This window comes from Prinia subflava, chromosome 11 (genome assembly GCF_021018805.1).
Source record: "Prinia subflava isolate CZ2003 ecotype Zambia chromosome 11, Cam_Psub_1.2, whole genome shotgun sequence".
Taxonomy (NCBI): Eukaryota; Metazoa; Chordata; class Aves; order Passeriformes; family Cisticolidae; genus Prinia; species Prinia subflava.
The window spans coordinates 2,411,017-2,435,743 of NC_086257.1; the positions used below are offsets into that span (position 1 = coordinate 2,411,017).

The window sequence follows — 24,727 nt, forward strand, 5'->3', positions numbered from 1 at the left end:
CCGCCTCACGGCCCCACCGCCCCAGGGGCCGCGGGGCGGGGCTCGCCCGGGGCGGGGCGGGGCGGCCGGGCCGGGGCCGTGCGGCTGCCTCGGGGCCGTGCGGCTGCCTCGGGGCCGTGCGGCTGCCTCGGGGCGGAGCGGCCGGGCCGAGCCGTGCAGCCCCGGCCGCACCGCCCCCGCCGCGGGCGAGCACAGCTGTGGGCCGGGCGGGCCCTGGCCCGCGGCCGCGGAGAAACCGACATGGGCGACGCGGTCGGGTTCCTGTATGGAGAGACGAATGCAGGGATTTGATCCTGACTTGGTGCTTGGAACAACCGCGCTTTAACGTGTAAAAAGAGTTGAAGAAGACTTGTTAATGTGGAAGATATTTCACGAAAGGATACTCGAGGTGCTGCAGTGTGTCCAGAGAATGGCAGCGGAGTTGGGGAAGGGGCTGCAGCACAAGTCTGAGGAGCGGCTGAGGGAGCTGCGGGTGTTCAGCCTGGAGAAAAGGAGGCTCAGGGGGACCTTTCCACTCCACCAGGCTGTAGCTGGGGAGACTGGCCCTGCTCCCGGGAAACAAGAGACAGGATAAGAGGACATCGCCTTAAGCTGCACCAGGGGAGGGTCGGGTTGGACATTAAGAAATTCTTCACAGAAAGGGTGATTAGGCATTGTAATGGGTGCCCGGGGAGCTGGTGGAGTCACCTTCCCTGGAGGCATTGAAGGAAAGACTGAATGTGGCACTTAGTGCTGTGGTCTAGTTGTCAGGGTGATGTTCAGTCATAGATTGGACTCGATCTCAGGTCTTTTCAGTCTAATGGATTCTGTGATTCTCTGATTAGCAAAAGAAAAAAACCCAAGAAAGGAGTCCTGGGCCCACTGAGGTGCAGGACAGCAGGAGCTCACAGCTTGGGCCAGGATGGGCTTCAAAAAACCTTTATGCCACACTTAGTGCTCATCATACTTCATATTCTCAAAGCAGAGCTAAACCAGTCCAATGAGTGCAGTTAATGCCACGGTTTGTTTGGCTCTGGCCAGGCCACGATACTTCTGTGAGGTGCAGCCAATGGCATCAATGGTCTGTGGCAGTCTCATGCTCCAGGCAGTGAGCCCTGAACCAGCACAAATTTACATCTTGTGCACTCATGGATTTGCAAACTTATTTATGAGGCCACTGATGAGCAAGTCTATGCTGAATATTCAAAGCTGAGCCCTTAAAGTCCTTTTCTTGCTGTTTCAGGATCACTACTATCCTTTCTGACACCACTAGCCTTTCTTTATGCCAAGGAACAGATGTGAAGTAGGGCAGATCGACAGAGAATGTTCAACTCAATTGGTATCCTGCTCACCAGGAATGACTGTAATGGAGTTCAGTTTTATTTTCTTCCTTATTTCTGCTTAATGGAAAGAGGAAGAAGCTGTTGTTAGAATACTACCACCAGTTGACTGTATTTAAGGCTTCAAATATCTTAAGGTGGGCTTTACAGCTCTCAAAAATATTCCCATTGCTTTGCAGTCTGTGGGGATTCCCTTGAATTTTTTCCAGATTCTTTCTGCAGTAGTATGAGCTCCTGCAAGCGCTGAACTCGACTGAAGTTGCTTTTGGCACTGCAGGAGCCCCTCTGTGGCTGTACCTGAGCCTGGCCACGCTGCAGAGCTGCAGCAGTCACTGCTGGCCTGCCGTGCTTCCAGCAGTGCCCTACCAGTCTTGCCCCTGCTCTGCCACAGCGTGGGAGCTTGAGATGGCCAAGCCTCTCATTTTAGGAGAATAAACCTACAAGATTCTTTCCAACCCATTTTGCCAGTCACCTTCCCAAGGTTTGGTTACCGTTTCCCAATTTCCCACGCTGGTTTTGCCTTTTGAGTCCATGCACATTCTCATCACAATACCCAGGACTAACCAATCTTTCACATCCCACCCCCTGCTTTTCACTTTTTCCAGTTTTCTTTCAAGTTTTTCTCTTTTGTGCAGCCTCCAGCCTGCCTTTATTCCCCTTGGTAAGGCAGAAAGATGAGCAGGGAAAGCACTAGACTGGGAGGCAGGAGAACAGATCAAAGGAGAGACTGCACAAGGGGCAGAATCCAACAAGTTACACGACCCAAAAAAACAGGAGGGAGTTTCCTCCTTGTACCACCAAGCCCCACCCTGGAACTTCTCATAAACTAAATAAACCACAGTGAACTATTCAAAAGGCAAATGTTTATTAGATACATGGAACTTTAAAAAACTTTCAAAGAATTATGCAAGAAGTATATTTAAATATAACAGGTGTTATTGCAATTGTGCTACATTACAAAATCACTTTTCTACTGCCAGCACAATCTGAAGACCTTAATGTGATATGTGAGACCTGTTACATTGACTCTGGCACACAGTAAGTGGTCGGAGCTTTCCTGTTCAAAGTCCCTTGTGCTGCACCAGGCTGTTCTTGAGGGCAAGATCAGCTCTCCGTGGAACTACAGCTTTTATGTTTCAGTAAATACAGGAACTGGCAAGGAATAACAAGAACTGCTGTTTTCCTCAGCAAAAAAAGGAAAATCAAAATAAGATTTCAGGCAAAAATATTGTATAACAGTTCAGGAGGTAAACTCTCTTTCCATGGCCAAACAGTTCCTATTAATCCAACTCCAAGGTGCTACAGGTGCACCAAAAGGAGAATGACTCATAGGTCCAGCATTTACACAGATGGAATTAGTAACAGTACATTACATTCAAGTCTCTTGATTTGCTTATTGCCATGCTGCACCACATTATTGCTTCATATTCTGTATCTTGAACAAGAGGTTGATGACTTTGGAGAGTTCAGAAATATCACAGAGGCTACTAATACAAGAAACTTTACATGTTAAGGACAGGAAGTCAAAGACAAACTCAGTCCTTTGTCACTGAGGCGTGCTGGAAACAAAAAAATAGAAAACAACAAATACTGATTTCCCTAGATTAAATCTGCCATAGCACTGTAATAATGGAAGAATTCTAGGCATGTTCTAAACAAGAAGTTCAACTGTTCTAATTAATGAATGGTAAGATTTATTTCTCCTAGGAGGACATTAACAGTCTGGACAGTAAAACCAATCATAACAAAGGTAACAAACTGGGAGGAGTAATACAAGCTCTTTTTCACAACAGATAAAAATACAGGTGAATTCAAGGCACAGGTATTTTCGAAATCAACACACATTTTCTTTGGAGCTAATCATAGAAACTAAGCCCTAGTCACCCTACTAACAAACTCTACACAGGGCCTTTATGTGCATCATTTGGAACAGCACTATCAAAGAATGATCACAAAATAATTCACATACAGATGTGCACACATAAACGTATCAGCAGAGACTGCATCTCTACAGTAGAAAAAATATTTCTGCAAAGTAGCTTACAGTTCTTAGACAGTAACATTATCATGAACTTGTGTGTGACACAGGCAGTGAGCAGAGTCCCAGCTGGTTTGGGCTTGGTGGGAGGCTGCTGGTTTGTGGCAATGCTCACAGCACTGACACAGTCGTGACCCAATTTTAATTAATGCCATCTGAAATAATTCCATACTGAGGAAACTTGTGTGCTAAACATATTTTACAAAACCCAAAGCATTGCTTGGCCCTCAACCAGATAGCAGGTTTCTGCTTAGACATTTCATCTCATCCTGTAGGCTCCTGTTCTGAGTATGTGGTGCTCAGATTTTTTTAACCAGGCACAACAAATCGATTAATTTGTAATTTCTTGTGTATATGAGACTACATTTAGATGAAAATATTATGCCTCACAGTGATCAAGTCTTGTGATATTCTTAATGCTCTTGAATTGGGTTTTGCCATCTTCTGAGGTACAAAAGGACCCCACAGCTCCTTGCCTATTTGGACAATTCAGAAAAAGGAGCCCCTGGCTTTCCTGAGCATTGCTGCTAGCAGACCATAAGCACATCTGCTTCTTTATTGCTCCAGCTGAGTTCAGTAAAATGACAAATATGCAACATTTTTACCACCTGAGTTTCAGCAGCTGGCATTGCAGCCTTATGAGCATCCTGAACACCCGGGTTTCAGCAAGCCCAGCCCACAACAAGCCCCAAGCACGCCGGGTCTGCTCCTGCCATCCCACAGCCGGCTCCAACGCGTTCCTCGTGCCTCTGCTCTTTGGGGTGCCTCAGCTCGGGCCCTGCTGACCAGCACCCACCAAAAAAAACCATCAAGGCACAGACAGTGAGTGGGCCTGCTTCTTGTTCTGGCCTTGCAGCAAGTCAAAGAAAAACAGGATAAATTAAGCGTATACCTAAGATAATAAGGTGACCTCACTGCTTTGAGGAAGAAACTGAATAGACAGCAGGGTCCTTGCTCTCAAGCACAGGTGACCAAAGCCTCCTCTGAATCTCTGTCCAGGTGAGCATTTCCTCTTCCTCCATCATCAGCCTCTCTCAAAACTTTGCCATGTTAAAAATACTATTTTAAAAGCTTCCGTAAATTATAAGGGTCCATGTCAACATAACCTGCATTAATATCTCTGCTTCAACTGAGTACAAACAAAGCTATCTTCGATGAGAACTGCATTGCTGCCAATCAAAAGAAAAAACTAACAGTACAACCTGAAACCCTTGGTGCTGGAGGGGAAAGCACAGTGCCCCATCCCCCAACTGCACACCAGACACACCGTATCAAATGGAAGAGATTCCACAAATTATGCCTACCATTCCCAAGGAGGGAGCCTACAGGTACACGATTACAGGCAATGTTCTGTGGCTGATGGCTGTAACAGGGGAATGCTGCAGCCACCAGCCAAGGGCTAGAGGCTGCACGTGCTGCAGTGATCAGCAAGTGATTCAGAACCTTCCAGAAGCCTGGCTGCAAGAGAGCGTCAACTCTTCTCAATTAATATCACACTGCTAAGAACAGAAGCGGACATCAAAGTAGAGAAGAAAAATATTTACTCATTTCTGTTTAGAAGAGTGAAGACAATTCTTAGAATTTATTTTTTAGGTGTGACTTGGAGATGCTTGAGCCCTCATGTATGTTGGAGTGAAGTTACGTTTTTGTGCAGGTGCTCTAGAGCTACCAAACCTACTAACATTTATGATGGAAATATTTTGGTTACAGTAGATGAAATTAATTTTCTCTCCTAGCTGAGACAAAGGAAAAAACTAAAACCAACTTGGTGCTCAAGCCCATAAACTGCAAGCATCTAGGTCTGCATAAAAGTGAGAGTTAAATCTTTGAATCCATCTATACCTAGGTGAAATGCATTGGAGAACAAGTGGCTCAGGAATGCGACTTCCAAATTAATGCATCCTTCTAGAAAAATGGTACATTTTCATTGAGTCAAGGTCAAACTGTTCTTTTCTAGTACATCTAAAAATAACAGTTGTAACAGAGCAGGCCATAAGTGCAAATTATTTACAGAGTAAACAAGCAAGAAGAACCTCACTGCCTGTTTCAGGGAAACCATTGCATAAGAAACTGCCATTCAGCAGTGCTGCACACCTGTAACTGTTCAGCTGTGAGACAGGTTCTCAAGAACTGTAAGCAGTTTTCTGCATCTACATTTCTGCATTTACTGGTTCATTAAACACTGTCATTTTCAAAAACAGGTAACAGTAACAGTACATAAATTGTTAAGAGAAGACAACTAAACTATAAAATAAATTTTCAAAACCACGGAAAGCAGTATCTTGTTATTTACAGAATAGTGCAGTATTATAAACCCAGATTAAATGACACTGTTCTACACCTACAGAATAAGCACTGTTTAAAACAGTATAGCATGACAACATTACAAGTCTGAATACAAACAAGAGGAAATCAAAGGACAGCAGGGTATTTTTCAAATTACATCTCTAATGAAGCACTCCTACAGCCTTTGACATTTTCATTTACAATGATGGCACAAGCTATATACACTCTTAGCACATCAGATCAGTTACAGGGCAATTACCATTGCAATCAACAGACCTTATTCACAGGTACTGAAATGAACATTTCAAAGTAAAACTTCAGCAGAAACAGATGAAACTTAGAAAAGGATTACTTTATCTGGTTCATTTGTCTTGTATTACCAAGGGATTTTCTTTTTAGGCAATGTGAATGTACATGCTCAGGGACTGACCTCCTGATTAATCACTGATATGCAATGGTTTTGTATTTTATCAGTGTTCTTACCAGATCCAAAGCAGTGTTTGGTTTCAGCCAGAAACTCAAATTTGTGTCCTTTCCTGAGGTTACAAGTTAATGCATCCCAAAGTGCAGCTCCCAGTGCTCTTTAAAAACTCATGACTGTGTTACTGAAAATGGTGACTCCCAGTTTGGCATAGCTTCACTGAGGGTCAGAATTTCCATCTCATGAAGAAATACTCTGGGAAAACAGATGAGGAAAGTCCAGTGGAACAAACAGCGTTCCAGAGATGGTGCTTGTTTTCACCCTCCTGAGCAAGCACAGAGACCAGAACCCCGAGGCCAGGGCTGGCTCTGCAGGGGTTTTATGGGGTTTTTCTGCCCTGCACTGACCAACTTCCTTACTGGCTGCTGTCCTCAGAATTCCTCTGAAAGGCAGTTCCTGAGGTTTTTGGTAATTTACAGGAAATTGGTACACAGACAATCCTATTCATTTTCCAACTCCCAAGTGCTATTTCAGTTCTTATGAACTTTATGCCTCAACTGTACACCTGTGTACTGGAAATAAGGAGTCCTAGCACAAAAATCTAAGGAGGACTTAAAAAAATACCTTTATTGAAAAACCCCAACCCAATAATGATGGTGCATCAAAATACAGGTGCTTCCTAGGCTTCAAAATTATCCAAAACATGTCATATGGCTACATGGACAGGTTCACAGATATTTTTTGGTGAAAGGAGGGACCTTTCCAGAACTTCTTTATCTGTGGCCAAGCAGCTTGTGCAGTAGTTTAACTGTGCTACAGAAAGTGATTGTCTGACAAAAGGCCAAGAAATATTTGCTGGATATTTTTCCATCTCTGCAGATGAGACATCCAGAAGACCAATTTATAAACTGTAGGGCACAAACTCAAGTCCCCACCTCTATCATCAGCTAATTTATAATGTGATTCAGAAAACTGGGAGAATCCAGACTTCAACACCCTTTTATTTCTTAAATAGTTTAGACACTGCAGTGAGCAAAGAGTGAACCCAGTAACTTTCAACCTTCACCCATAGCATTCAAAAAGGTAAAAACTGGGATTCAAACTTTGCCTCACAGATGCATGCCTGAACCCACTGGTTTTCCAGGTCATGTAGCCTTGTACTTTGCTGGACGTTTATCAACACTATGAGTAAGTTCCACAGGGTTAAGGCACACAGTCATCACTGCAGTGTGTTGTAGTGGCTCACCAAACAACCAGTTTCTCTTTCAGAAGAAAGCATTCCTCAAAGATTCTCCTTTTGTCCAATGTAGCTTGTTTTGTTGGTGTTTTGTTTTGGTTTTTTAATGTTTGGGGTTTTTTTAAATTCCCACCCATGTATGATCTGACAAAAATTCTACTTGGTTAACCCAAGTAATTTGCTTGTAAAACCAATGCATATGAATTATAATTGAGCTTTTTAAATTATGGATAATTATCCCAGATGAATCTTTGGGATTTACTCGCCTATGTGTATTTCCCATTAGCAGAACTGGGAACACCTTGAAGATATTGCTTTTAAAGACACAGGCACAAATGCTGAAGGCACTTTCCCCAGAAAGCTTTCAAGGTTTTAATGACTAATCACACAATTGGCAAACTTTCCGACCACTGTACAACGTCCTGCTCTCATACCAGAGCCCAGAGCAGAAAGCACTGAACTCTGGTTACTGGACAGGTCTGTAGACTTGTTTGGTAAGTTAAATTAACCCTTTTTCTAAAGGCACAGGATAGAATTTTCATACGACACTTAGGCAGGGAACTCCCACTTCAGGAATCTTTAAAAAGCCTCTCTTGCAGCAGACCACTGGACTCATTCTTCTTTTTTCAGGAAAAAAAATGTTACAGTTTAAAGCCTTTTTCATTATATCTATGGATGGTGACACAGCCATGATACGATACTGGCCTGGGCATGGCTGCCACTCCTGTGATAATGCCCGTGGCAGGGTCGTAACAAAGAATAGTGTCTGTGGCTTCACCGTTCTCCCGTCTTCCACCAAGGATGTAGATTTTTCCATTACACACAGACATGCCACAATTCTCCTGTTGCAAGAGAGCACAAGGGAATACACACCTATTTAAAAAACAAGACTTGATTCACGCCCCAGTGTCTGCCCCAGGGCAGGAGGGCAGCACTGTGACTGCCTTTGGTAAACAGCCTGCCCTATAATGTTCCCTCCTGAAAGGGCCAGTGCAGAAAGCACAAAAACTAGGGAAAGAGCAGCACAAGCCTACAGAAAAGACTATTTCAGGTCTAAGCCTTTACTACTCTAGCTGAGACAAAAGGAACAATGGAATACAATTGAACACTGTACTTACCATGGAAAGATCTGAGCTAGGGAAAGGAGGAGAGAACAAAGGTTTTCAGAGGGGGCACCACAGTAGATGCTATTAATGCAAAGAATGGGAACAAGGAGAAGCACCTTAGAGGAGTAACAGATAATCAAGAGGGATGTAAATGGGGAGAGGAAAAAAGCCGTGACTAAAAGGAGTGCACAAGAAAAGACAGTGCTATGTCTTACTTGAAACAGAGATAGGATTTTATTTCTTTCTCAAAAGCAGGCATGGAAAATTACTCAGTTAAATAGAGAACACAGAGTAAAAGAGGAACAGAGGGAAGGCTGGGAAAAAATGAACAAATTTGTCTTAGGGTGGTACTATAGAGTATGTTATTGGTGTTTGTAACATGGGGAAATGTAAGTGCTGCACACACACTTCACTACCGAGGGGACACGTTCAAATCCTGCTCAGGGTCCCATGTGTGCAAATGAGAGCTCTCACTGCTGAAGTCACACACATTCTGTGCAAAACAGTGGGGATTTTTAACACTGTAAGAACAGCCTTCAGTATTTCCTGTTACACTGAAAGGCTTTAATCAATTATAAGGAAATTATTCCCTTCAGTCTAAATGTAAACATGCAACAGAAGGTAATTTCTGTACAATGGAATCATCATCCACTACACTGCTCTTCAATGGTAACAGCTCTCAAGCAAAGCCAGGATTGCCTAACAGTGACACCCAGCTGAGAAGCTGCTGGTTCAGAAACTTCCTCTTCTGCAAGGTTTTGAGTTACACAAAGAGGTAAAGCAGGAATGGAATCAGAGATGCAAGTCTATCAGGGCTAAGCAAATGTACACTTACTCAATGCTTAGATAACAATGTCAAAATTTACCTTTCAGCTCTGTGGTTTTGATTGGTAATTACCTGTCTGCTGAAGGTGTTCTGTACATGCATCCAGTAGTCCTCCACAGGGTCATAGCAGTAGATGGCTTTGGTGAGCCCACCAGCAACATAGATCAGGTTGTTGAGGGACACTGCCGTGATGCATCTCTTGGCAATGGGGATGGTGGCACGGAGCAACCAGGAGTTGGTGTCAGGGTCATACGACTGAACCTGGAAACAGGGACAGGCCCTTCAGACTGGGAGCCCACACAGGTTACACAGGGAGAGACAAAGCAGCAGTGCCTCCCCAAAAAACCAGAGTCAATCTAAATGCAGATCCCTATTTCAATAATTTATATATATGCACAATATTTGACATTGTTTTCTGAACACTCCCATTTAAGAATTCATAGAACTTGTGAAGCCAATGACATAAGCAATGTATCCATAAGAAAGCCCACAGTAACAGTGTATCACTCAATTAACATTTTCTACTCTGTACTTTTTGTATTACAATAACTCCACGCTCCATCCAGCAAACACCAGCGCAAGCAGATCTCCCGTGGGGCCCGGTTTTCCACCATCAGTGCTGTTTGCTGTGGACAGAAGGTGCAAGCCCAGAGAGCCAGCCCACCTTGTCGGAGCAGGTGTTGTCGTCAGGGCCACCCCCGATGACGAAGAGCTTGCCCACGCAGCTGGTGACAGCGGGGGAGCTGACGGCCTCCTTCAGGGGAGCCACCTCTGTCCAGCGGTTGGAGAAGGAGTCGTAGCACTCCACGCTGCTCAGGCGGTTCTGCCCGTCGTACCCCCCCACCACGTACACCTGCACAAGGGGACAACTACTGTCAGGTCCTGTTTGCAGTACCTGTTACATCTAAACAGCAAACCAAATTAATTCAAAGCTCGTTTGCTAGGTTTGTCAAGGGATACATTCATCATGTTTTTTATTTGGACACAGGAGGAGAAGAATATGGTCTAAAAATCACAGGTAAAGACTCCCTGGAGAGTTCCACTCAGTCACATGTGGAATGACACTGCAAACACATGCCAAAGCATAGTATTATTAATACTGCAGTAGAAACTTCTTATTTGAATAGCATTGTTAGCAAAGGCATTCCTCTGTATTTCTCTTTTTGTAGATAACACTCAACAGCAACAGCAGCAGCAAACACCCCTGAGTTTACCTTTGCTTTTCCTGGCATTTTGCTTTTTCCCTACTTGCTTACTGAAGTATTTCCTCCTCTCAGTTTGTAAACTCTACTTTCTTGTCTCTTCTTGCATATTTAGAAGCAGAGGTCCTCATTATTTGTGATTACCTTCTTCCCTCTGCTTGCTTAGCTGCACGTTTCATCTCTAAGAAGATCAAGTGACACCACATGCACATCTTTTCTAACTTTCACTAAGGGAGTCCCAACCAGTGGCTTTATGTTCAGGCACATATGCCTTCAAAAATACAGCAAAACCTCCCATTTCCACACTCCATGTGTTTGTTTCTTTTCAATATAAAACATTAAATAAAACTGCTGACATTCAGAGCAGTATCTGTTTCTGTTAGTAACTACATAAACAGTCAGACAGCACTTTTGAAGCACAGGCAAATCCAGACTTCTTTGCTTCCCCAAAAATTGCTTCTTGGAAATAAGCCACTCCAGTGATGGAACAACAAAACCCCAAAAAATAAATGAGCAGCAAGATGATTTTCATGTCCATGGGTAGTGTCTGACTGATGAAGAGCCTAATTGCTTTAAGTATTTTATTTGAACATACATATTTTTAATATCATTTGATATGAAATACAAAGAAATAGGTATTTTCTCCACTGTTTTCTTATATACAGCAAACATTCCCACTATAAAAAAACGAAAATGTACTTCTCTTACTTTACCCAGAAGAACAGCCATTTTATGTCTCCATCTGCCTTTATTTAAGGAGGCAACTCTGATCCAAATGTTAAGTTGAGAGTTATAAATCCAGACATCCCGGCTATTAATTCTTCCACCTTTAAAATAAAACATATGCCAATCCAAATAGTTATTGAATGGGTAATGGTAAATATGAACATGCCCCTCTGGAGTGGGCAGTGAAAACTTTCTATCCCCTTTTGGCATGTAATAAGGATCTACCAGTATTTATACATTACACTAAAAAGGTAATTTGCGGTGGATTTCAAAGATGAAATCCCACAATAAGTTGTTTTCTTCATGCTTTTCTTTCCCATAACGCTGAGATCACACTCGATTATTTCCTGAAGTTGGAATGCATTTTAATGGCTTTTGCCCAAGCTCTTCAGATTTCCTGGAGTGTCACTACCCGGATGAGACCCTCAAAATGCCCTGCCCGTGGCACATCCCTCCCTCTCCCCTCGCCTGCCTGCCCTGTGAGCATCTCCTTGGTTTCACACTGTTCAAATGACACAGGCACACACACCTGAGCATTTCCTTGGTCAAAGCAACATACAGAGCCTGCTGCCTTTCCCTTGCTAAAGGACTGAAAGGGCTCCTGAGAAAAGCCTGCTTGGGATTTTGTGTCTGCAGCTTTCCCAGCTGTTGGTGCACACAGCTCCTGCTGTATTTCAAAGCAGGCGCTAGCTGGTCTCTTTAAATACAATCGAGGTCCTGGAATCAGCTGTAAAAAGCTGCGGATTCGTGCCAAACAAGAACTCCAGAAAACACTTTTGTTTACAGTAAGACTGTGCTGGGGCTGGTGTTCACAGCAGCCAGTGACTTTCAGCTGAGCTTCTGGAAGTTCACAGTACTCAACAAGCAAACCAAAACAAACTTACCCCACAAACAGGACACAACAAAAACAAAGCAAGCACAGAAAGAACCCTGGAATGTTCTACGATTATTCACCTGAAACGAGAATATCGTTCCGCAGAGCGCACACCGCATACTCGGACTTGGTAAACTCGGGAAGTTTAGCCAGTGACTTCCACTCTCCTGTCACAGGATCGTAGCACTCCGTGTACGGCAAATTGAACCCTCCGACTCGTTCACAGCCTCCAACAACAACTATCACCTCCGAATAGCCCGTGGATCTAAAGTGAACACAGAAAATTAACATGTAGGAGACATTCATTAGTACATGGAGGCCAAACAACATCATCTTCAGAACTCTGTGAAAATCAGAAAAAATACTATTTAGCTTTAACTCCCACAACAATGAAAAAAACCAGAAGAAAGAGTCATTTAGCAAATAGGTTCTCAGCGTTTCCAGCTGTCTCATTACACAGCAGGCTAGCACACTGACAGGAGTCCTGTGTAAGTGGTGGAGTTGCACTGCACAACTCTCTATGCAAAAACCATGTAATTAAATAACATAGAAAGCCCTTACTATAATAATATCTTTCCTTTGACTGTACACAGAATCAGATTAGAAACAGAGTTCATGCCAGGCCAGAGGCAATGAGATGAACAATCTGTTTCACAACGAAATCAGTCTTCATTCCCCCTCCTGAGCTTTATAAAATCAATAATACTTTACAGCACCTAAATATTCCAAGTATTTAAAAGCAGAAGGAATATAGATACAAAATAAGGAAAACCAAAAAGACCTCAGAGCCAATGCACAGTAAAGCAGGAAACAGCAGTGACATTAAGGAACACTGAAATAAAAATTCAAACCTAAAACCAAAAGCTAAAACTCAGTGGGAATAAATCAGGCACTAGACAGTCTGCAATGTACCCAAATAGACCTTTAAATTCTATTCCACACACTGATTATCCTTCTCCTAACCAGGTGCTTCTGCATTATATTCTATATTCAAAACAGTAACAAAACTTACCTAACAAAAATCAATCATAATGCACATTTGAATGCAGAGAATCAACCAACTATCTTTGATGTGCAAATCAAACTGTGACCACCTTTATTCCTCCTCTCAGACTTGTAATTTCTTGTCAGCATTTGTCAAACTCCTTTCTCTTCAGGGCATTTTAAAATTAAAGCACTTTGCACTGACATAGTTATTTCAAGGGCTGCTGTCAGTTAAGCAAAACTGCATGCAAGATTGATTTTATTTTTGATGAGCCTTTTTGTTGTGTTGTGCTTTGTGTTATGATCCTAGTGTGAATAGGTATCTCATAGAACAGCCACGCATGCCATTGCTGAGTACTGCAGTCTTCTCCCAAAAATAAAGAAAAACCCCTTATGACTGGATTTGAGGCAAAAGTTGCACGATCTGTCCCTACAGTTCCTAACATGAACTTATGCACATATTCACCTACAAATCCTGATGAGGCTTTCCTTGTTTTGAAGCATCATTATAAAACTAGTGAGGCTTTGTCACCACACACCAAATTGAAACACTCCATGTATGTTTCTACCCAGAATATTGCAAGCAGGCAAAGGCAATGCTAAATGCTAACATCCTGCAGGATGGAAGAAATGAGATGTGTCTGAGGAATGGCACTTACGCACCTGAACCCGTCAGAAGAAACTCTTGCCAGCTGCTCAGCTTTGAAGTCATGCTCCTTCCTGGTTTCTATGCATTTACTGTTTACTGGGTTTTGCTTTTTTGAGGAACAGCTCTGAAAAGAATCTCTCAAAGGGTAAGAGAGGGGAAGTTCCTGTGCCAACCAAGCATTACCCAAGAAAAGAACTTCCATAAAAGCAAGACATTCATCTCATACTTTGCCTTAAAACAAGCCCAAAGACAGCAAGCTGTGTACAAAGAGGTTTGCTGTGCATTACCTTCTAGATTGGAATTAAGGCCTCCATTCACTCACTGAAAAGATGACTGTGACAGATTATCAATCTTTGGTTTAAAACTAAATGAATCAAAAAACTTTGCTCAGAGAGAGCTCTTTATGAATTGCTGTAATGAAGTTTTTCAAGAAAATATTCATTTAGCACAGTATTTCAAATCCAAAGAGAACCAAAAATTTTCTTAACAGTACCTATAGGACCATATTCTTTCTTCAGGCAAGAAAAAATTTCTCCATTATATTTTCTTGAACAAGCTTTACACTGTGCAGGTTTTACGGTTAGTTCCAGATTTTTTTTTCAAATGACAGAGCATACACCCATTTCTTAAAAAAGTAAAATGTGGTAGGAATACACAGAAAGAACATGCAGGCAAAGGCTAATTCCAGAAATGAACTAAGGATATATTTAAATGAAGGTTAGAAAAAGCTGTGACCTCAACCAGTGGTACAAGAAGCCCTTCTAGTAACCCTCAGAAGAAACAGTGTGAGCAAAGTAACAGAGGTGTTAAAACAACCAAAGATTGTAAGATTGTAAAGATTCCAGGAGACACTATCCCACCAAGAACAGGTGCATCAGAAAAGAGGGAGTGAAGGACAATCAGCAGTGTCACACAGTTCCATGCATTCCCAAGAGCAGGATTTCCTGAGCTCCACACACACCTCTTGATGAGGTGAAAACACCGACCAGCACAGCATGAGCTGCACAGGAGAACTTGTGGTAGTTCAAACAGATCACAGTCAAAACCATGGTAAGTTCAGAAAACAAATTACAGAAATTCAAACAAACTACAGAAATTCTGGTAAACCACTACTTTTTTCTCCCTCACTGTTAAATTAATTTTGGGTAGTAAAGAGGTAGCAGACAAAATGTAAAGTGAAACCGAAACCCATCTCCTAGTGGGAAAAATAAGGGACTACATTAAAGTTTTCCAAAGTCAATTGAAAAGGACAAGTTAAAATGTATAAACATCCTAATTTCTGGTTAAAGAGCACCCTCATGTATTGTTACCAGACAGATTAACAGCAGCCTTGATCAGAGTCTGAAGGTAACTCCCAGCACACGGCAGGAAGAGCCCCTGCAGTTTCGGGTATGGAAGTGCGTAATTATTGCTCACTGCTTGGCCCCAGCCTGGAGATTTGGGGTGCAAAACAGCCAGGAGGGACAGGACAGGCTCACAGGGAGCAGGAGGGACAACCTCAAGATGTCACTGTGTCGTTGCAAGTCCATCACTGAAAGGCTCTCTCAGAAAGATCTGCACTTGCCAAGGATGCATTAGTGGCAAAGAGAACAGTTATGCCACACTTTAAACTCTTATTTACTTCAGGTAACTCTTCACTGGCTTCAACAAGAAAAAAAACAACAAAACAACTTGAGTTGCAATGTAGTCTGGTCTTTGAAAAAACAAGCAGAACCTATTTCACCCATGGGTGCATCCATATCCACACAACTGATCAGTTTATATCCCAAAGTTTCAGTAAAAGCAGTGGTGTGGGAATTTTTTAACCTGTAGCCTGTCTCCTTTTAGAAACAGTTTATATAGAAAAAACATTGGAGGAAGGCAAGAAAAAAGGAAAAGAGCTCTCCACTGCCCTCCCCAAAGCCCCCCAGAATGCCCAGAAAAGGTGCAATGAAAACATGGGGGAAGGGGTCCTGGCAACTACTTTAAAACATTACATCTTTTTGCTACAGGCAACGGAAACAAACAGACAACAGAAACAAATGACAAAGAACTATTCCATGAATGTAATATAGAAAAGGGGAAAAAATTCCTGCTGGCAGGAAACCAGTTTTTCTCTTTGTAAATTACTTGTCTTATTCCTTCCTACTCAAACTCCCACTGCAGTTCAATAAACTCAGCAGTAAAACCAACAAACCCCCTGGCTTCAGAAACCACATGTATTAGGCAAGGTGCTCCATCTGGCAGCTGGAGCCCCACTCCGGGGATGTTCAGAATTTCAAGCACATACATCCCCCACACTGACAGAACTCTGAGTGTACTTGCCTTCCTCAGGCAATTGAGTGAGAAGAGCAGAACAAACACCAAACCAAACACTGCAGCTTGCAGCCCCTCCAGCTGTCTGAATGCCCTCCCTCGGCCCAGAAACAATCACTGCAGCGATTCCCAAACCGGCCCTGATGCAAACAAGACCCCAGGGCAGTGCAGAGCTCAGAAAGCCTGGCTGGGAGCAGCGCTGCAGGGACTTCAAGATGAGTACTTCTCTCAAGGCAGGACTGAACTCTACAAAGCCACCAATGCGGCAAACACTGCCAAGTGTTTTTCTTCCCCTTAAGCAAGCCTTTAACACCTGCCAAAAAAATAAAGGTTGCCTGCACAGTCACTGTAGAGAAACCACCTATGAGTAAGAGTAAACACAGAGGAGTAACTCCTAACACAATCTGTTTGTCTAGACCATCATTGCATCACCTTAACGTAACAGATGATTTTATAAAAACTGCTCAAAACAGCTGGAGTTAACTATAAACCATCGTCTCTACTATCGTTGACATGAGGCTGGGAAAATATTTTTCAGGAAAAAAGAATCATAATAGTCATTGCTCATAAATGCCACTAATGGATTCTTCCTCATTTCTTCTTGCAACCTCAGTCACCTATTTGTGTAACACATTATTAAGCAGCAGCAATTCTGAATTATTAAAAAGTCACCAAATGAGCACGAAATACTTCAGGAACTGTTTCATGATTCTTTAAAAATACAATATTTGATTTCTTTGCAGTGAAGAACGTGTTGTTCTGCAGTCTATTACAAATATATGTGCTACTCCATGGGTAAAATACTTGTGATGTAGGAAGGAAATGCCCTGAATACATAATACCTCATCCACATCCTTTGTGGTGTGCTGTACATTTACATGACTTTACAAAAAGAAAGCTGGGGAAATGGAGTGGTTTACCTGCCACAGCACAGCGAGCTCTCCTCAGGACACTGCTAGTATATGAAGTACCTCGAGATCTCCCCTAGCAAACCTTAGGTATTTTACTTGCAAGGTAATACAACTTCACTTACCTTTTTTCAGAGCAATAAGGTGCTCTGTGCAAAAAAGATTAATTTATGCACATTCTCAAGAGACACGTGAGCTTCACACATGTGAGGAAGCACAGAAGCACAACTGCAGCAGCTCCAGAATTTACCAAAGTAAAATAATCTGCAAGAGATTCTTCCCCAGGCACGCAAATATCAAACGTCTGCACATCAAACTGTGTGCTCCTGCAGTAAAAAAGGGTTAAAAGAATTTCCTCACCTGCGCGGCCTAGTTCTGGGAGACATCATCTCGTTCCCAAGGATGTGGTATCGCCTGGCTTCGTGCAGCAGCTGATAGCACTCTGGGGAGTTCTGGATCAGCTGGTCCACCTCCACAGTCTGAACAAAGTAGTTGGGGTGCAGGAGCGGGAGCCTGACGTGCGTGAGGAGCTCGTGGAGCACGGGCCGGCGCAGCTCGACCGCGCGGTACACCCAGCGCATCACGGCCTCGAACACCATCTCCTCCTTGCTGATCACCAGCTCGTCGCTGCAGATGTAATCAATGAGCTCGTCCTTGCCCAGCTCCAGGAACTCTTCGTGCTGGGACACATCCTCAAAGGTCTGCAGCGCGAAGTTCCTGCACTTGGTGAAGAGCGTCTTGAGCGAGTGCGTGTCTGCGAAGCGCTGGATGCCCAGGCAATTGCAGGGGTCCAGCTGCTCCTCCAGGAACTTGGCGCAGGCGTCGCGCAGAACGCTGATCTGGAACAGGCTCGACGTCTCGAAGAGGTACTGCACGTTCTCCGTGGTGATCTTCACCTTGCCCGTGTACACGTACTGCAAAAAGCAATCCATGGCCTCGGCAAAGATGCCGTTGATCTCCACCAGCATCTCCCTGCTCTCCCTGTGGTCGTTGCAGAACATGGCTCTGAAGTAGCTGCTGCAGGCCGAGAGCACGGCGCGGTGGCACGGGAACTCGCGGCCCTCCACGCAGATGATGACATCTGTGAACAGCCGGCTGTCTCGGAACTCGTTGAAGATCTGGAGAATGCTTTCTGCGTGGGAGGACCCCGAGGAGAAGTCGAAAAACTCAGGGCCTGACAACGATTTTGGGTCCATTTCAAAAACTTTCCGCTTGGTTGCAGGGGAATCTCGTATCCCGCTCTCCTCTCTATTCAGTCTGCGTCCCAATATTAGTACCATTGTTACATCAGTTGGCTATAGAGTCATTGAGAAAAACTTGCAGAGGTTCTTCTTCTCGGTGCAACGGTCTGAAAAATGAAAACACCTCAGTGTTCAGTCTGGCACACTCTTAGCTTCATCACAGGCATTAGACACGATACTTGTTTGCTTGCTCTAACAATTGGTGAAATGTTGACCTTTCCTGGAGGTGGCACAGGGCAAATCAGTGCTCACCTTGCCCAGGGCAGTGCAGCATTGCCAAGTGTTAAATGCAAAATATCCCCAGAAAATAGCCATGTCATGGGTGGCAGCTTCTGAATGTCCCAGCACCACTGGTTCTGCATTAGTGTGCAAGGAAAAAACCTCAAGATCTCAGCTCCAGCAAATCACCTGCCTGAGAGAAGCCAAAGATTTCCTGGATAATGATCTAGAGCTTGAACATTTTCCAGTGTGATCCTCATTTCAGCTGGAGCCTCCAAAGTATTAATATAACAGCACTAATCAAAAAGGGGTGGGGGGGTGTGGGGTAAGACTGAAATTCTAAATTTAATTTAGAATTAATTTTTAAATTTTAATTTTTAAAATTTTAATTTAGTTAATTTTAATTCTAGAACTTAATTAAGTTTTTAATTTAAAATTTCATTTTTCTATTTTCATTATAAAGTCTATCATAACAAAGTCTTATAACACTAGTGTTAAATAACAATCTGTGAAGTCTACAAGTAACCTTGACTCTAAGTTTTTACCTGCTCATTCCTAATATCTAAAAATTAGTTCACTGATAATCTATGAATCAATTAAAAATTAATGTAAACTGCTAGCACACAAAACAGAATGAAAGATGAACTACATTTTTTTTTTGTGTAAAACTACTAGAAATGTGAACAAAGGGCAACTTGCTGAGGACAGGGAGATTTTCTGTTTCCAGAAAAGCACTACTGGCAAATAATTACTAGCAGAAGTTTTTGCTTGAACACCTTCCAGTTTCAAGTACAAGTGTAAAGGTTCCTCCCAGCGTGCAAACACACACATTATCAGAGCACTGAAGCTGCAAAAATCAAATACTCAAAAGTTTGCATGTGCCAATACTGAAGTGTGTGGGTGAAGAAAATGCAGCTGATTTTGCAAATAGCACATGTTAGAGGTAGTGAGAGCAACCAACCTACCTCAACAGGGTTTCTTGCCTCTCCTGAGCTTAAAACTTACCTGGATGAATGTACACCAAGACAAATTGAGGTAGCAAGAGGCTGGCAAAGTACCCTCTTGGGCCTGGCATTGGTACAATTCCAAATGCTTGTAATATTTATTTGTATGTCTACAAGGCCACAAACTGAACTACTTTAAAGTTTATGGAAACTTTTTTCGTGCCTCCCAAGGTTTTATTCAGTTTCCCTGAAAGCACAGTCAGGAAACACCAACTCCTCATGGCAACTTCATTTCCTGAAGAGCTCCCATCCTCAGAGCTGCAATTACCCAGTCCCAGACTGGCCACGTCATCACTTAATATAGCACACAATGAACGTGCTTTTTTTAAACACCCTTTTTACACAGCACCTTTAAAAGGCACCATCTGAACAAACAGCAAGGAAAGAATGCAGGCTGTGCCTTCACTCATTGAGAAAAGAGGTTCTAAAACTATCATGTCCCCAACAAAACTTTTTACACAAATTTACGAGGTAGATTCTTTGTCCAGGGCTTATTTTACCCTACGAAATACTTAGTTTTAATTTGATTTCAAATAGGACCAGTTGTCACTTTGATGCCTGAAAAACAATGATGCAATGAGCCTATCTAATAACTGATTGCTTCAGAGAGACTAACGAGGCACAAATGGACAATCTGATCTGTAGCTGACATTCTATCCCAGGCATTGCACAATCACTTCACCCTGGGATGACACAGGCCCCATACAAAACAACACCAGCAACCACCCCAGCACCTCACCAGCTCTGCTGCCAAAATCCTACCCCTACACTGAATTTCATCTGCAACTAACTGGGTACTACTAGTGTGAGAAATGGGCATCAACAAAGCAGCAGCAGCAAAGGGAAATACAACAATAAAACACTAAAGGCTGAATTCCAGCATCGAAGACTTGAATCAGATGAATTTCACAAAAGTTAATGAACCTTTTCCAGTCAAAGTTAGCCTGAAATCAGAAGTAAGACCCTGACTTTGCATGAAAGGGCAAAACAAAGCAACTAAGTAAAAATTCTTCAAGATTATATCTTTCTCATTATGAGAAGTTAAGACAGCAGTGTATTAGGCAATCATTAATAACCAGAAACAAAGGCTCTTGGGTTACAACTGCTCAGTGAAGGAAGCAATATCTTCTTTATGCTTGGAACATTATAAAATTAGTGGTCAGCAAATGTGGTTTTTTTAATGTCCTAATGGGAGAATGAAAAAAAATCCACAGAGTGAAAACTAATCAAGGGGGTAAATATTGTAAACTCACAGATAAGATACTAAAAAGGAGAAAGAACTCCACTTCATCACAGAACGTACTGTTTTTAAATGTACTTCCCTTCAATTTCTGTCCAGTTAATTACTTCTGCAGGTTTGCTTCGGCAAAACAATTTCACAATCCTATCAGTAACAGTGTCACATGTTCAGCTCTATCACATATACACGTTGCCTTCCTGCAAATCTTGCTCTGGCAGTTTTAAAATGTCACCTTGCAGCTGCCCAAGTGGGGAAGGCAGAGGGGAACCTGTGCCTGAGGCTGAGCAAAGGGGGGAACAGCAGGACAGACAGACAGACGTGTCTGTACCTTTCCTGTATGCAGAGGTGCTAACATGCCTTACCTGCCTACAGACCCTGCACTGTAAAACACCAGTCATTCACAGAATTTAACTCACATCTCTCCAGTAAATTTAAACAAAGCAAAACAAAAATACTTTTTTTTTTCCCCCAAAGACAAGTACTGGGAATTATTTGATCAAAGAGAAAAAAAAATAATACAAAATCTATTGGATTGGTTGTCTGAGCAAGGGTCAACAGGGATGGACTTAAGCGTTCAGAGTCTGCTCATTTGAGAAACTAGAAGGGAAAAACAAATCACATTTCCAATCAACAGGTTTTAAAAAAGCTTTCCAAACACAGACACGGCTCTGACATGGATGTTACCTCACACACACGTATTTCCGAGCTAAGCTTGCTACGCACGAGTTCAGGTTCCTCTATTTCCTTCACCTACAACATCTGTAAGCTTGCATACACAAGCTGTTCCTCAGAAATACCCTACCAGCCCGATCCAGAGGCTGGCAGAAGTTGTCTATAAGACGTTTGCCCTGACACCTTCTATCAGTAAATCCTGTTACTCCAAATACTCCATTCTGCACTAAACCCCTGTTCCTGTGGGTGAGCACCCAGGTGAGTGCTCCCCGTCTCCCCTCACCCGGGCCGTGCCAGCAGCCGGGTTTCGTGACCCGTGTCACGGAGCCCGGGCGAGGCCCTGCAGCGACTGCTCGTCCCCGGAGCACGGAGCTCCAGAGCGGGCCCTCGGGGCGCGGTTTCCGAGCACCCGAGGCGGCGCTGGGCTGCCGGCGGAGCTCGTCCAGCCGAGCCCAGCGCCGCGGCCGTGAGGGGAGGCAGGGCCGGCAGCGCCACACGGGCCCGAGCGCTGCCACCGGAGCGCTGCGAGCAGCAGCAGCACCCCCGGCAGAACCAGTGACCCAGAAACGAAAGGCGGCTGCGGGAACCGTGTTTGCACTGCGAGGCCTGGGAACTGCGGCTGAGGTTGGGCCGATGGCGGTGCCGTGTGATCGCAGATAAGGCGGTGCTGCGCCTCAGGTGCGCGGTTACCACGGCAGGCACAGAACAAACTCCCTGCAGGAACCACAGCACGTGCTCCGCTTGTTTGGAAAGGAAGAGAGGGTGGGGACAAAGAGCATAACCTTTCCCTCCGACAAAAACACAAACACAGCGCTTAGCTTTCCTTCATCCTTCTTTGTGATATGAAAAAGACTAAAAAGCTGTTGGTTATAAAGATTATAATTCTTGTTCTACAGTGGATATTACAGATTTGAATGTCTAAGATCAAGTCTTTAGGAACACCGATTAACCAGTAAACAAGAACTCAGTGATCTACCTGACTGACATAAGAGTTAGCTGAACTGCAGAAATTTTTATTCTAATCGAAGACACCATCTTGATTTTTGAAAAAGAATGTCAAAATTCAATAGTAATCCAAGCTAGTGACACACAGAGGAAAAAGCCTTAAGCGCCCTCAAAAGTCGCCCAGCAAAAAACAGGAACTGATTTGGACATGAGAGTCACGATTAAGTAAGACAAAACAAAAACAAGCACTGAAAATGGACACCTTGAAATTGCAGAACTCTTTACGTACCGTTTTGTAAACGAAAAAGTCCCTCAGAGGGGAAAAAAAACAACTTACGTAAGGAAGAAAGGAGGAAAAAAGGCACACTACGTAGTATTATTATTCATGTATGGGGAAGAAACAGTGAAAAAGCCCAGATCCTTCCCCTTTGGTACGGCTGTCTTCTTGCACGTGATTCAGATTTTGCCAAACCAACCCGAGCCTGAGCCCCGGCCACAGTGCCCCCGGGGCTGCGGGGTTCAGCCAGATGCCAGCACATCCGCCAGCGGGCACTGCCCGCCGGCTGCAGCACGGCCCGAGCCGCCGGGAGCCCGGGGACAGCAGCAGCACGGAGCGGCCCGCGCCCAGCCCCGAAACGGCCGGGCAGGGAGCCCGCGGAGCCGCTCCCGCGGGGAACAGCGCGGGCCCGAAACCGAGGCGAGGAAATCGCGGCCGGAGGCGGCGGCACAAAATGGCTCCTCCCGTCCCGCCCTCCAGCTCACCTTCACCCCGGGCCGCCGCCGCGGCCCCGCGCCCGGCCCCGCCCCTGCCGCCCCCGCCGCCAATCCGCGCCCGCGGGGGGCTCGGGGCTCGCGTTACGAAACGGCCGCGGGGCTGCGCGCGCCCCCCGCGCTCTGCCCGCCGGGGCTGGGGAACAACAACAACAATAACAACAACAACAACAATAACAACAACAATAACAACAGTAACAGCAACAACAGCAATAACAGCACCGCCGCGGGTCCCGGGGCTCCGGCGCTGCCCGCAGCCCTCCCCCAACGTGGCACCGCCGCCGCGCGCTGCCAGCACAGCCCCGGACGCGCTGTCCCCTCCGCGGCGACTAACGGTGCCGGCCTGCCCCGCGTCTGGGCCCCGCGCCCCGGCTGTCCCGCAGTGGCCTCCGCGCCTTTCCCGGGGGTTCCCGGCCCGCCGTGGGGTACCGCACCCCTCGCCCTCCCAGCCGGGAGCGCGCCCCGCCGCCCCGCACTCACAGCCGGGAGCGCGCCCTCCGCGCTGCGCCCCGCGGGAGCCGCCGGGCTCGGTGGGCTCGGTCGGGCGGGTGGGCGCGGAGCGGAGCGGAGCGGAGCAGAGCAGAGCGGAGCGATCCGGAGCGGTGCGGCGCGCTCAGGCCTTTCCGCCGCCGGTCGTGCTGCCAGCGCCGCTCAAAACAAAGGGGCTGGCGGGGCATGTGACCTCCGAGCCACCGCACATGATGTCACCGGCTCCGCGCGGCCCTGGGAGCTGTAGTTCTGCCGCCCCGCCCGGAGACGGCCCCGCTGCCGGCGGCTGCCAGCGGCCCGGGAGGAGCCGGGGACAAGCGGCGGGGACAGGGCAGCCTCGGCCGCAGCAGCGACGGACCGCGGCGCTTTCCGGCGCTGCGAGCTCCTGCCATCGCCGTGCCTTTGCCGGGGCCGGGGGGAGCACACCGCACGTACCCCACGAGTGCACCCCGGAGCGGGCAGAGGCTTCAGGTGCATCGGTGCAAGCGGGTGCATCGGGACGGCACCTTCCAGCGGGACAGTCCCTTGTGCCCTGCCGGAGCGCCCACCAGAGCCGGCTCCAGACTGAAAACAACACCCTGTCTTGGGGTGCGTGTTCAGCCTACATGACCAAAACAAAAATTATTACATGAAAAATATTTACCAAGATAGAATCTTTGTCTACCTGAGCTACAGCTCCACCCAATTAATTCAGAATTTCCAGTTCCTCTTCAACAGTAACACGAAACAGAGCGTCCCTTTCCCTGCTGACCACGGAAAGCCAAGGTTATCTTTAAGCCGGGACACTTAAGAGAGAGCTCTGCTGTCACAGCTGGGGGTCCCAGTGGTGGCAGCCAGTCAACTGCAAATGTAAAAGCAGGACCCTGGTGTCATCGCCCTGCAATTTCATGAGCAGGTCTGAGCCTGTCCTGGAGTCCAAATTCACTTCATATCCAAACTATTTGGACAGTGGCCCATGCTCCAACACAGGCTGATGGAACATGCCTGGGAGTATGGAAATTTATTTTTGTTCTGCCCTTTAGCATAAGCAACCTTGCAAGCCCATAATGCAGAGCAGCGGGGCGAGGGCAGGGACATGCATGCTTAAATTAAGATCATTACCTGGTACTAGATGAGCCTTATGCAACGGCGTGGAGCTGATGTGGGCAGGTAACTGGCTGTGTTCTCCTTCCTCGAAGGATGACCTCCCCCTCTGGCCCCTTACTGCCAAGGGAAAGGAAGAAATACAAGTTCTTCTGTTAGCTGGCCCCTGCTTTGCTCTCCTAAATGTTGGAT

General features: G+C 45.2%; 1 protein-coding gene and 1 long non-coding RNA gene across 3 annotated transcripts; one reads left to right on the top strand and one right to left on the bottom strand.

The window, feature by feature from the left end:
* Window positions 1-58: 58 nt before the first annotated feature.
* On the top strand, window positions 59-2,907 carry LOC134556338 (uncharacterized). Its single transcript, XR_010081652.1, has 2 exons — window positions 59-388; window positions 1,223-2,907. It is a non-coding gene; the product is annotated as an uncharacterized LOC134556338 (long non-coding RNA).
* On the bottom strand, window positions 2,163-23,619 carry KLHL24 (kelch like family member 24). Of its 2 annotated transcripts, none has more exons than XM_063408734.1 (7): window positions 23,444-23,619; window positions 17,232-18,219; window positions 12,116-12,300; window positions 11,144-11,262; window positions 9,898-10,086; window positions 9,306-9,494; window positions 2,163-8,143 (listed from the first exon to the last, which is right to left on the bottom strand). In XM_063408734.1, exons 2-7 carry the CDS (start codon window positions 18,149-18,151, stop codon window positions 7,943-7,945), a joined length of 1,803 nt encoding a protein of 600 aa, XP_063264804.1. In that variant the 5' UTR covers window positions 18,152-18,219; window positions 23,444-23,619; the 3' UTR covers window positions 2,163-7,942. The 2 variants fall into 2 exon arrangements, with proteins under 2 accessions (XP_063264804.1, XP_063264805.1); XM_063408735.1 differs by lacking the exon at window positions 23,444-23,619 and adding an exon at window positions 22,482-22,940.
* Between the last annotated feature and the right edge of the window lie 1,108 nt (window positions 23,620-24,727).